This window comes from Oreochromis niloticus, linkage group LG11 (genome assembly GCF_001858045.2).
Source record: "Oreochromis niloticus isolate F11D_XX linkage group LG11, O_niloticus_UMD_NMBU, whole genome shotgun sequence".
NCBI lineage: Eukaryota > Metazoa > Chordata > Actinopteri > Cichliformes > Cichlidae > Oreochromis > Oreochromis niloticus.
The window spans coordinates 28,508,868-28,521,365 of record NC_031976.2 but is presented as its reverse complement, the minus strand read 5'-3'; the positions used below and the strand labels follow the sequence as shown (position 1 = coordinate 28,521,365).

Genomic DNA, 12,498 nt, shown 5'->3' with positions numbered 1-12,498 from the left:
GAAATTAACAGCAACATTTTTCCACATTTAGCTCAAAACTTTACAAAAACATGTTTTTTTCGAATCATTTTTACAACATTTACTAAAATATTTATAACTTTTTATATTTAAAACACAACTGCTAACATAGCTGTGTCGCAGCAATCACTTAGCACATCATTATATACCAGCTAGTCCAACTTCAGTAACCCTACAAAAGTCACTGCTGTTTAGTTTTCTGTCTTCATTTATGTTGGAAGTGATATGTTACAGGCATAGCCCTTTAAGGGTGAAGCCCAATGGGAAAGGTATTACGGGGTGTGGAAGGACGTGGGGGACGGCCCCTGGGTGTGTGAGTAGGGAAGAGAGGAAATTAAGGGGCTCATGAGTAGCTACAGTAGAAACAAAAAGAGAAAAGCATTTAAAGGGTATATAATAACTCAGTGTACCACATAAAATCACGGTCAATAAGCACAACCAGAATTCATACATAAGGCACACTGTCGATTTTTGAGAAAATTATAGGATTTTAAATGTCCCTTATAGTCTGAAAAACACGGTAATCTGCACATTTCAGCTTTTTTCTCAAAATAGACTTATGCCTTTCTTCTCAAAGTAATTACAACCTTAATCTCAAATTTCAAAGTGATCAACATTTTCTTAATGTGGCTCTAATACTCCTTCATATACAACACATTCAGTGAAACAGGATGTTAGAAAAAAAGGTAGTGCTTAATACAGTCACTTCTGGTAACACAAGATATCTAATTTTCACACTCAAAGGGACTTATCTGCTAGTTCCTTATTTTAAATCATTTTAAAGCACTTTTTAGAAAACCTCACATCTGAGCAATCGACTGCTCAATAGACATAATGAGAATGTAAGCGATCATAAAAATTCTAGAAAAAGTCAAAAAGGTTGACTGAAAAAAGGTGAGCAATTCATTTTTGTTTTTAATTTTAAGACTTTCATGATAGTCAGTAGGCCATTAATTCTCTGTCTTCAGAAGACTTTTGCTTCTGAGTATTTCAGAAACATGAATTATGTTGGTTTCATAAAGAATGCTATAATCTGGAAAGTGATCTAAAACTGCTTTTGGCTTATAACTTCCTCTTTTTTTCTCTTGCATCATTTAATGTTTTAGACTTTCTGAAACAAAAGATGTATGTTTTTATATTATTTGCTTTTTTATAAAACTAAAACCATATGGGTCATTTATTTTAAAGATCATAATGAACTCCTGTTTCTCCCAGTGACTGAAAAATATGTGCTGTATCACACTGTTTTCTTAACCCTGTGGGGTCCAGGGTATAATTGGCCGTTTTTGACTACTTTTGATTTTACCTCTATATTTCACCTTTAAAAAACTGTTTATCTTGCCTTGTTTGGTATCATTACTTTCAGCACAACCTCAAATATCTGAAATTTGAGTTATTTTTTCATTTTGGCATACTATATTAGCACAGTTGATCTAAATTCAGACAAAACATTCAAAATCCGAGTAGAAAAAAGTTATATTATTTACTGTAAAACCCACAAACATGTTTAACGAATCATTTTCGTAACTTGAAATGCAAATAGAAATTGTACATTTCTAAAAAATTATGCACAAGTTTTGCAAACAACAAAGTTATATGGTACTATTTACCTAAAAATGCAGCCGTTTTTTTTATATAACCATTTAAATCTATTTACAGAACAATCAGGTGTTCTGCATCAAATAAGAAGCCACACAAATGATTTGTGCCAGTCCAAAAAAATTGTTTGTGTTCAGCAGTAGCGGTTTTAGATACGGGCGAGACGGGCAGTTGCCTGGGGCGGCATCGTGATGGGGGGCAGCATCACGGGCATCGGCAAAAAAAGAAAAAACACGCTCGTACTCATGCTGCCCCTACGGCAGCCAGCGCATATTGGGAATGACACAGGCATCGATCGGTTTTCTATCGCCCATTTGCTGGGAGTAAGGGCGCCCTCCGTTTGCGTGGTGCGCCTGCTGCTTGCGGCGCAGAGAGGAGAGGGCAGGGCGGCGGGGGATTCTCTGGCTGACTGGAGCGGCATCTAATAACCAACTAGCAAAATAAAACAAAATAACAAACATGAAAACACCAGACATCATGATGCAGACTTATAATTTGCACCGATGTTTTTTCAAAATTCTATACACGAAAAGTGAGCGCGAGAGCCCTCGGTGCGCCTGCTCGCTGCTGAAGTCAAAGTAAACTTTATTGTCATCTCCACTACATACAGTCCAGTATATAGAGAGACGAGACGACGAGGCTCCAGTTACAGCAGTGCAAGTAAACAAACAATAAATATAAGAAGAGTAAGAAAATAAATATACACTTTAGGACTCGGGGTAAAGGGATCAATAACAATTTAAAATTTACAGTTTGATGATTTAAAGTCTCACACACAACCAGTCGAAAGGGGAGGAGCCCCGGCTGCTTCCAAATCGAGCACATTTCATTCCTAATGTTGTAAATCCAAGTCTATTATGTATTCATGATTTGAATCCTGGGTTGTGTGAAATCTCAGAAATGCACCCTAGACAAAGTGAATCTGTGAACTAAGGTGTAGGTCTGTTAGGTTATGTTGTGGTGATCCTTGGGTTGAGGGATGGGTGTTCATACTGGAGTGCAAAATTAAAACCAATGGAAGATGGACAAGAAAAGTTCAAAGCCATCAGGTGCTCAGTTTAGAAAAAATAGAAAAGAAGAGAAGGAGAAATGAGCAAAAGATACAGGTAAGCAGATGTGTCATTGGATAATGGCAGGTCATCCTGAAACAATCAGAATCAGAATACTTTATTAATACTTTACTAAGGAAATAATGTGGGTTACAGTTGCTCCAAGAAGAAATTGTAAAGATAGCAACACTAACAGATTAAACTCCAAACAATACTTTATGTTACAGATTTTAATATTAATTAGTCATTGTCAGTTGTTGATTTGTCCTGTTCGCATTGTATGAAGAATTTTGATGGCTGTTTGGTAGCCGTTTGCATACTATGCATACTCTCTCTCTTTATATGTGTGTGTGGACAACAGTTTTATGTTAATGTACGATCCTTAATATGTTTTTTGTGTGTGTGTATGTGGGGGGGGGCGCCAGAGGGCGTGATCGCCCAGGGCGCCAAACAGGCTAGGACCGCCACTGGTGTTCAGTATAAGACAGAGGAGAACACCACAGGCCTAAACCCTGCAGGTCTGACAGCGTATCAGTCCTGTTTTCCATGTGGAAACAGCGTTTACACTGGAATCTGCCTTTGATGGCTTTTATGTAGCAAATGTGACATTCATCAGTATAACTGACACACAAAACAAAACAATGTCTACACAACACACTAACTATAGCCTCCAAACACGCTAAACGTCACTAATGTCTCACATTAGTCGCACATTGACTTAGAAAACTCGCTCTCTCTCTTTCTTTCGCTCGCCCGCTTTCTGTCGCGGCATCACTCCTAAAACTTCCCCTTCTCCCTAAACAACCAAGTGCCACATGTTGCCATATCATTTTTTTGATTGGCTGACATGGTAAACTGTAACACCAATAGGGAAGGGGTGTTTTTTCTTTTTCTTTTTTCACTCACAAGTGGAGAGTGTTTGCTATCGATGTCTGTAGAAAACGCCGTTTTTACCGTTCTTCCCGCTGTAAACACCACTGTTTTGTTCAGAAAAAAACATCGTGTGTATTTTTTATCATAACTCTGGTTTTACGTGGCCCATCGACACAATTCAAAAACTGGTATATAGTTTGAAGTCCGTACTTCTGACCCAAGTTGGAATGGAGACTCTGAGTCGCTGCATCTTGTAGCTGTGTCGTCTTAAATAGGTCATGTGGCGCGTCTGTCGACCCCAGAGGGTTAAGCTAACCGACTAAAAATATTCGCAAAAGATGCTTTGGGTCACTTTCCATCTTAACAGGTTTTCACTAGTAATCTTTAACAACTAATCGTGTAAATTATTTTATGTGTAAACTTCAGACTCCTTTAAACTTCACTCTCTTGCAACAAAGATGGCTGGAACTCTGATTTTTCTTCTCGTTAGTTCTCTGCTGCAGGGTGAGTGAAAGAAACTGTGTAATGACTATTAACATTATTAATATCAATACACTGTTGCTAATTTGAAACATTTACATGTAACATGTATTGAACAATCAAATCTGTCAGTTTTTTTTATATTTAGCAATAAAAATTTGTAAGTATTTGAATTTAACACATTCTGGAGAAAGACAGCAAGGATAACAACTGTACTCTTGCTGTAAATGACCAATTCCATTTCTTCCTTAAAAATCATTGTGTTGTGTTTCAGGTGCACTGTGTGGAACGTTCAACATCAAAATGCCACAGAATATAAATGTTTTGAGAGGATCCTGTGTGACCATCCCCTGCTCCTTTGATGTAGAGAGCAGATTTGAAAAATACTTAGATCATACATGTAAAGCATATTGGAGTGATTCACCTTCATTTACCAGTATAAATGCAAAACTAAAGCCAACTAAAGACATGACAGGAGACTTAATAAAGAAAGACTGCTCCACAACTTTCATTAATACAAATCTGCTTCAAAGAAGTAAATATTACATCAGACTGGAGTGTAATAATGCACTGAAATACAGTTTTTCACAAGCTGGTGTAGATGTTTCATTCATAGGTAAGTTTTTATATTCATATACAGACAATTTATGAGTAAATGACATTTGTCAAGATGCTCTGGCCTTTTTCTGAATTCACTGGATTTTGCACATCATATAAAAACCTGAGTAATTGCTGCTCATTTGTTTATTGACTGGTCAAAATATGTCTTCCCACCAGCTGTTCCTCCCTCACCGACTCTGACTCCATCCACACTGGAGGTGAAGGAGGGAACCTTAGTGAGTCTGATGTGCTCTGCTCCAGCTCCATGTTGGTCTCATCCTCCAGCTCTGAGATGGACCCCTAACCGGGGTCAGAGTTGGGAGACACTGCAGGAGCATCAGGATAAAACTAAAGTCAAGACTTCTGTTATGAGTTTCACTGCTTCTCACCTCCATCATGGAAATAAAATCTCCTGCACTGCTGTCTACAGGAAACAAGATGGTAGCCCTGATGTCACTGCTGAAACAAGTTTAATTCCTGTTATCTCATGTGAGTTTATTTGTTTATTTTGTTCTAAAATTCAAAGTTACTGCTAATGGCTTACTTGCCTGACTTGTATACAGTGGATGTTTTATATATTTGAACTAAATGACACATATACATTCTTATTTTTTAAACTAATGCTGATTGTCCGATTTTTGTTAAAGTACATGACCTAAAATGTTTAATAATTCATATAATTACCAGTGTTGGAAACTTTTAAAATGTATTCCACTACAGATTACAGAATGCATGGACCAAAATGTAGTGTGTAACTTATTCCGTTAAGCTACTCAATGTGAGTAACATATTCTGAATACTTTGGATTACTTGATATATTGTCATGCTTTTTGCAGCTACATGAATGTACTATTGGTGTGTGATTTATTGTTATTACTGAAGGCTACTCGCCACCGAGCTGACATTGTTAGCTGGCGTTAGCTGAGGTTAGTTCAGACTGTCAGACTTGATGGATAGCATTAACAACCTGCTAGCTCCAAATGATCATGTGCAGTTCTGAAAGCAATACCAACTAGATTTTTAAATTTTAATATAAAATGAGTAAGAGTAGGGTGGACATTAGGTAAGGCTGCACTTTTAGCAGTGATCTCATATGGAACCTATTTCTGTATTAGTAATATGTTTTCTTTCTGTCTGCTTTTAGAACTGCACATGATTTTTTGCAGCTAGCCGGTTGTAATGCAGCTTTCAGTAATAGCAATAAATCACACAGCAATAGTACATCGAAGATATTGAAGTGGCACATAACCCAGGTAGCTACCACAACTAAAACAAGGTAGTTGCAGTAGGCTAACGTTAGTTTTTTTTAAAAGAACTTACTTCCAGATATTTCTTTAGGTTGGAGGTGGAGTCTTTTGACACTGAGAGCAGCTCGGTTGCTGGCAAACAGAGCTTGCATTGCACGGTCAGATTTCGCCCACCCCTTTCTTCTTTAAATGCGAAGTGGTGTTGGAATTTCAAAGTAAGAAATGCATTCCTGTCTGTGCACTGCCGGCTCTGTTGTGCTGGCTCCAGTCCATTAGTGATGTGCGAGTCATGAAGAAATCATTCAATACTCCAGAATCACTTTACTGACTCGTGAATCATGATTCACAATCCAAACTGACTCATTCACTGACTCATCTCTGTTACTGCTAGCAAACTAATTTCATTAGTAGAAATATATCTAGCTTATAATTAAAATTGTGGAAAAAAAACAACAGCCAGTTTATTAACAAAAACATTTCTGCTCTGGACTGTAAGAAAAAACCCTGAGTAGAAAGCTCACATCAAGACAATAGCTCATCAGTTCACAGTAGCATCACTCTGCTAACAGTACATTTGGGTTATTCACCCCCTCCCTTCTTGAGAGCTAATGTCCGGTGTGGAATCGTAACATGAATGAATCACTCAGTTCCTCCGTAGCGGGCCTCATTCAGGACTAGTCCTTACTAACTCACCCCCTCCCTCCTGGCTCACAGCTCAAACGAGTTGAACGAATCAACTCACCCCCTCTCTCTCGGCTCACAGCTTCTTCGTCTTCTTCTTGGTTGACAACCAACGTTAAGGTGCATTACCGCCTCTCGGCTCACAGTTCAGTGGACGCTTGCGCTACATATGACTCACCCCCCCCGGCTCTCAGCTGCTGAAACTCAGAGTGTGTTACTGTGGAAGAGTCGCTCCTTCACCTGAGATGAATTCTGATAGTCTGACTGACGCAATATAACATTCAGTCTACAATTTGTTTGTTTTGCAAAGATAATAAGCAGACTAAAGGCAAAAATATATGAACTCAGTTCCACCACTATTAAAAAAAAAATACAGTGTCTGACTCGCATTCTGCTGCTGCAATTATGTAAGTAAAATAATCAGAAATTCCCTATTTCACTAAATTATTTAGATGAGAAAATATATATTTGACATATTTGAGGAAAATAATAATAAAATAAAATAAATGTTCCCTTTAAAAATCTTTTTTTCTTTTTTTGCTCTATAAAATAGTTTTCTTTTTCAATCACTGATCTTAGCAGTAGGATTTACATGAAAAGAGAAAAAAATTAAGTTTGAGTGAAAATGTACATTTTTTTTCACTCTCTGAACTCAATGATTCAAATGACTCAAAAAACCCAATTAATTTTGGTGAGTGTCTCATTCAAACTCGATTCAGTAAAAAGAATCGAATTTACTATCACTAGAGTCTATTGTGTAACTGACGCCACCAACATTAATAAGGACTCTTACATTAGAGCTTCTTATTGCGTGCTTTATTTGGGTTTCCGGCAATGTGTGGAATTACCAAAATTAGAGAGGGGATAGCCTAACATATGACACATCAAAAGACCACTGTGTAATCCATTTATTTCAACAAAGTAACTGTATTCTAATTATCACCTATCTAAGCAGTAACTGTAATGGAATACAATTACTCATATTTTGTATTTTAAATACATAACACCGGTACGCGTATTCCATTATTCCCCAACACTGATAATTATTTAGCCATATTATTTACTTTCCCAGAAACCCTCCAATACTGACTTAGAATGAAAAAAAAAACCTATATTTACTGAGTCACATCTGACGACTGCTTTCAGTTTAAACTGCAGTTTTTTATGTACGTCATATTTTCATGTTTTTCAGTCGACACATGAGTTTGTGTACTGTAGACTTTTAGATTCACTCTAATGCTCAAACAAGAAATTAGAATTATAGAAAATGTTTGCTATTGTGACTTGGCTTTGTGGTTTGCAGTGTCACAAACAAAAGACTTTTGCACTTACAAATACTACAAAACTATTTTTGTCAATTTTTTCCCAGATTCACCCAAAGATGTCAGAATTTCCGTCAGTCCTTCTGGTCCAATAAGAGAACAACAAAAAGTGACTCTGACATGCAGCAGTAATGCCAACCCAGCAGTAGAAAACTACGCCTGGTACAGAGCTGGTAGAAATCAGGAGACTCTCATTGGGACTGGACGCACTTTGAATGTTGCCGTTTCAACAATCAACAGTATTTTTTTTTGCAAGGCTACAAATAAAATTGGAGTTAAACAATCCAGCAACCTACAAATAGACGTTCAATGTATGTATTGATATCACAGATTTACAGTTTACATACCTTGACTAGTATCCAGCTACAGTTCTATTAATGGTAGCGCGGGGTATCGTCACTGTTTTCTAGAATCGATTCGATTCTGATTCATAAGGTCCCGATTCGATTCGATCCACGATTCTATTTGAATCGGGGAAATTTTGCCTCAGTCAGTCAGAAATATTATAATTCTGATCATTTATCAGTATATATCCATATTTTTATATCTATAAAAAGAAAGCTGACACTTGTGAGACTCTATCAGAGGTGTAAGCATCACAGCAGATGTCTTTGTGTCAAAGTAACTGAGGATAAAACACAGAAAAACATGAAGGAGATTTTCCTGGCCTGGCTTTTTATAGCAGATAACCTTAAAAATATTCTGCATTAGATCAAAAACGGAAGAAAACTATCAAGAATCAATATATGAACATTACCTGATGCTGCTGAAGTGAAGCAGCGCAAAGTTACAGAGGTTTTATTAGAGACACAGCTAAGCGTTTTGCAATTTGGCATAATTTTACAAGTTTACATTTCTTCAGTTTTGAACAGCAGAAATGAGGCTTTCTTGTCAGAAGTCATTTAAATAAAAAAAAATAAAAAAAAACAGCGGCTGACAGCGCTGTAAACAATGGTAGACTGGTGGGTAATAAGTAAGCGAATAATGCAGAAAACAAAGATTTTTAGATGGGAAGCTGTTCTTGAATTACACTGAGAGAGGGAGAGAGAGCTCTAGAGGAAGTGTGATTTTATCATGGTGGAAGCAAAACAGCAAAAGTAAGAGGGAATTCATGACAATGTTTGTGTGAAGCGAAACATGAAGTGTAGCTTGGATCTTCTTTTGCTGCTGGTTCAGTCAATTTTGGTTGAAGAGAGACAAAATCTGCAGCTTCAGAATCTAGCACAAAAAAAGGACATAAACACAAAGTGCAGCCCCGACCCATCAGAATCAGTGAGCTGTCGGCTTTCAGCCCCGACGGCGTGTCTGTGCGTTTTTCAGTCGACACATGAGTTTGTGTACTGTAGGCTTTCAGATTCACTCTAATGCTCAAACTAGAAATTAGAATTATAAAAAAATGTTTGCTATTGTCACTTGGCTTTGTGGTTTGCAGTGGGGTGTGCCATTAACAGTTCAGACCAAAAAAAAAAAAAATAGCTGTGATGTATCTCTTATATTATATTACATTTAAGAAATTCTCTTTCAATTTTTCATTTTTTTTTGTGAAGATGTCACAAACAAAAGACTTTTGCACTTACAAATACTACAAAAACTATTTTTGTCAATTTTTTCCCAGATTCACCCAAAGATGTCAGAATTTCCGTCAGTCCTTCTGGTCCAATAGTAGAACACCGAAAAGTGACTCTGACATGCAGCAGTAATGCCAACCCAGCAGTAGAAAACTACGCCTGGTACAGAGCTGGTAGAAATCAGGAGACTCTCATTGGGACTGGACGCACTTTGAATGTTGCCGTTTCAACAATCAACAGTATTTTCTTCTGCAAGGCTACAAATAAAATTGGAGTTGAACAATCCAGCAACCTACAAATAGACGTTCAATGTATGTATTAATATTACAAATTTACAGTTTACATACCCTAACTAGTATCCCGCTGGAATTCTGTTAATAGTAGGCCTGGGTATCTGGGTATTTATATTTATAAAAAGAAAGCTGACACTTGTGAGACTTTATCAGAGGTGTAAACATCACAGCAGATGTCTTTGTGTCAAAGTAACTGAGGATAAAACACAGAAAAACATGAAGGAGATTTTCCTGGCCTGGCTGTTTTAGCTGTTTGGTGGTTGTCGAAATAGTTTTATAAGGTCTAACCTGAGATCCTGGCGTTTTGGGCGAAATAAATTTATATTTAAAAATCGATTCAGGATTTTAATGAATCGATATCACTTTATTCAAGCTAAAATCGATTTTAATCTGAAAATCAACTATCAGAACTGACATAAATTACATAAATTGCATGGTAGTGCAATCTATGTATTATTGTCTTCAGAAGGTTACAGGCCAAGATAAACAACTTGTCATTTTTACTTTTTAGTTTTTTTCTTAAGAGAAAACTACATTTGTGTGGTTTGCTCTCTTCCCACACTTAGAAGTTTGTATTATGTGTTTGGGAATGAGTGATTATGTTAAATATTGCTGATTTCAGTGTGCATGTTTTGGTGGACAGATCATTTCATCAACGCCGTGTGGGCAAGTGCGAGAGTTGGACCAAAAGCAGACACTTTTGTGTCCAACTAAAATACAAGCAGTTCTTAGGCATGGGAGTCACAGCGAGACTGAAAATTACTGGAGTGGTGTCCATTAGAGGGTGGTGAGTGAAGGATCTGAGGGGCGGGGTCCTAAATTAAACACTACTAAATACAGGGCTAATACCACCGATGCACTGCAGGTGAGGAGAGGTGGACGCAAGAAACAGGGACTCTGCTCAGGGGTGGGACTGGAGCTTGAGGAGCCAAAGTGGAGATATACACCAAAAGCACTCACACTCAACCAGGACCATGACAGGTGTTGGACGGGGGTGACAGTGAGATCAGTCTCGACTGCGGGAAAGAGTGGTGGTTGGTGTCCTAGTGGTGCCTCAAACAGAGATAAGCCTGTGGTAGAGGAGGTGAGAGAATTATGAGCATACTATGAGTACTCAATCCAAGACAGCTGAGGGGACCTTGTGGAGGAGTTCTGTGAGGTGATCCAGCAGAGGGTAGTCTCGAGCTCTCGGTTGAGCCTCTCAGCCATTGTTGAGAAGGCTCTCTGGGCAGGAGGTCGATGGCAGTCATAGGGCCTTTGTGGAAGGAAAGAGAACTCACCCCAGCTGGCTAAATATTTCTTCGAGATCATGGTATTCTTCCGGGACCCCAGAGAGATGAGAGGAATTAGTGTGTGCAGGATCACGGTTATTGGAGCCAGAGGGAAGCGCAGACTGTAGACAGTTGTCCAAAAACCCCACTAGCTTTTGATTTTACTTCTAGACCAGTCTATATGGCGGTAATGTTTCTCAAGTCAGGGGGAGCCTAAGATGAATGGTGTGTGTCAGGTGGGGAGAAAGTAAAGGAATGAGATGGTCTTCCAGTGGTTAGGAGAGGAAACTAAGCCGATGGGTTGGGTTTGGTCTGATGAGTGATCATGGCAAATATCTGGTTGTTTAGAGCAGTGTCCTGAAAGGGAGGATCCAATAGTGAGAGAGGAAGCCCTAAAGAGTTGGCTTACTCAGAGTCAATTAGGTTCTGTTCAGTCCAGGGGTCAACAAAGGCATGGAGAGACTGAGGAACCTGGTTGAAACAGAGCATGACAGGTAAAAAAAAGTTGGGGCTTAGAAAGCAAAGTGAAGCCACCCACCTGTGTCCCCAAGAACCAGCGGGGAGGCTTCTTTGGCCAAACTGGACAAGTAGCGAGAAAGTCCCCAGAGTGACCACAATGATGGCTTGACTGGAACACAAAATTGGTCTAGGCCAGTGATTCTCAAACTTTTCACAATGAGTACCACCTCATAAAATATATGGCTCTTGAAGTACCACCCTTATGACCGACATTAACTGTACACACTGTACTGCATTAAAACATTCACAGAAGGTGGAATATCCAATCTTTAAGTGATGACCTGATGAATCCTGCTTCCGGGTCCAAACCACTCTGCATTTATTAAGGCTGTTGTGTTTTTAACATGTTTTAATGCTTTGTATTTGGTTCTATTTAATCTGAACAAGCTCCTATAAAAAGTCAGTGATCACTGTCAGCTTCTCTCGGTTTTTATCATCACTGTTCATTTTAAAGCTCAGTTTTTAAAACCTTACAATGTAACTATAGCCCAACCCATGCAGCAGTATACTAATGACTAACCTTATATTGAGTTGTTCTCCTCACTGAAGTTTGGTCCGCTAACCGCATCCTGCCATGCAATTACATTTGTCCCTGACCATCGGGAACCCTCATGGCCCAGGGAAATGAGCAAAGCGCTCTGTAGCAGCCGTGACCGCTGGCGATAAGGAAAGGCTCCTGTTCATAGAGGACTGAAGGATTCAAGGAGCGTTATTGTCATTCACATCACATGTTAACATGAGGTGGAACAAAATTATGTACACACGGTCCCTGAGCGAAAAGAAACCATATAATGAAGAAACAGAATTTTTTTTTAGAAAGTAATAAATAAATAGTTGGGTTTTTTGGGTTTTTATTAACAAACAGAATAACAAGTAATAAAATAATACGATAAATAATACAATAAGTAGAGTGCAACAACCTGAGTACCAGTATGGAGTATGGATATAGAGTGTAGGTATAAATACTTTAGCAGCAAA

General features: G+C 38.4%; 1 protein-coding gene across 1 annotated transcript in view; it reads left to right on the top strand.

The window, feature by feature from the left end:
• Positions 1-3,575: 3,575 nt before the first annotated feature.
• LOC109204113 (sialoadhesin) overlaps positions 3,576-12,498 on the top strand; it is a 70,268-nt gene continuing 61,345 nt past the window's right edge. Inside the window, exons 1-5 of the mRNA XM_025911183.1 lie at positions 3,576-4,043; positions 4,294-4,635; positions 4,797-5,108; positions 7,917-8,180; positions 9,485-9,748. Of these exons, the coding sequence (XP_025766968.1) occupies positions 3,998-4,043; positions 4,294-4,635; positions 4,797-5,108; positions 7,917-8,180; positions 9,485-9,748 (1,228 nt within the window). The 5' untranslated portion in view covers positions 3,576-3,997. The remainder of the gene's footprint in view (positions 4,044-4,293; positions 4,636-4,796; positions 5,109-7,916; positions 8,181-9,484; positions 9,749-12,498) is intronic.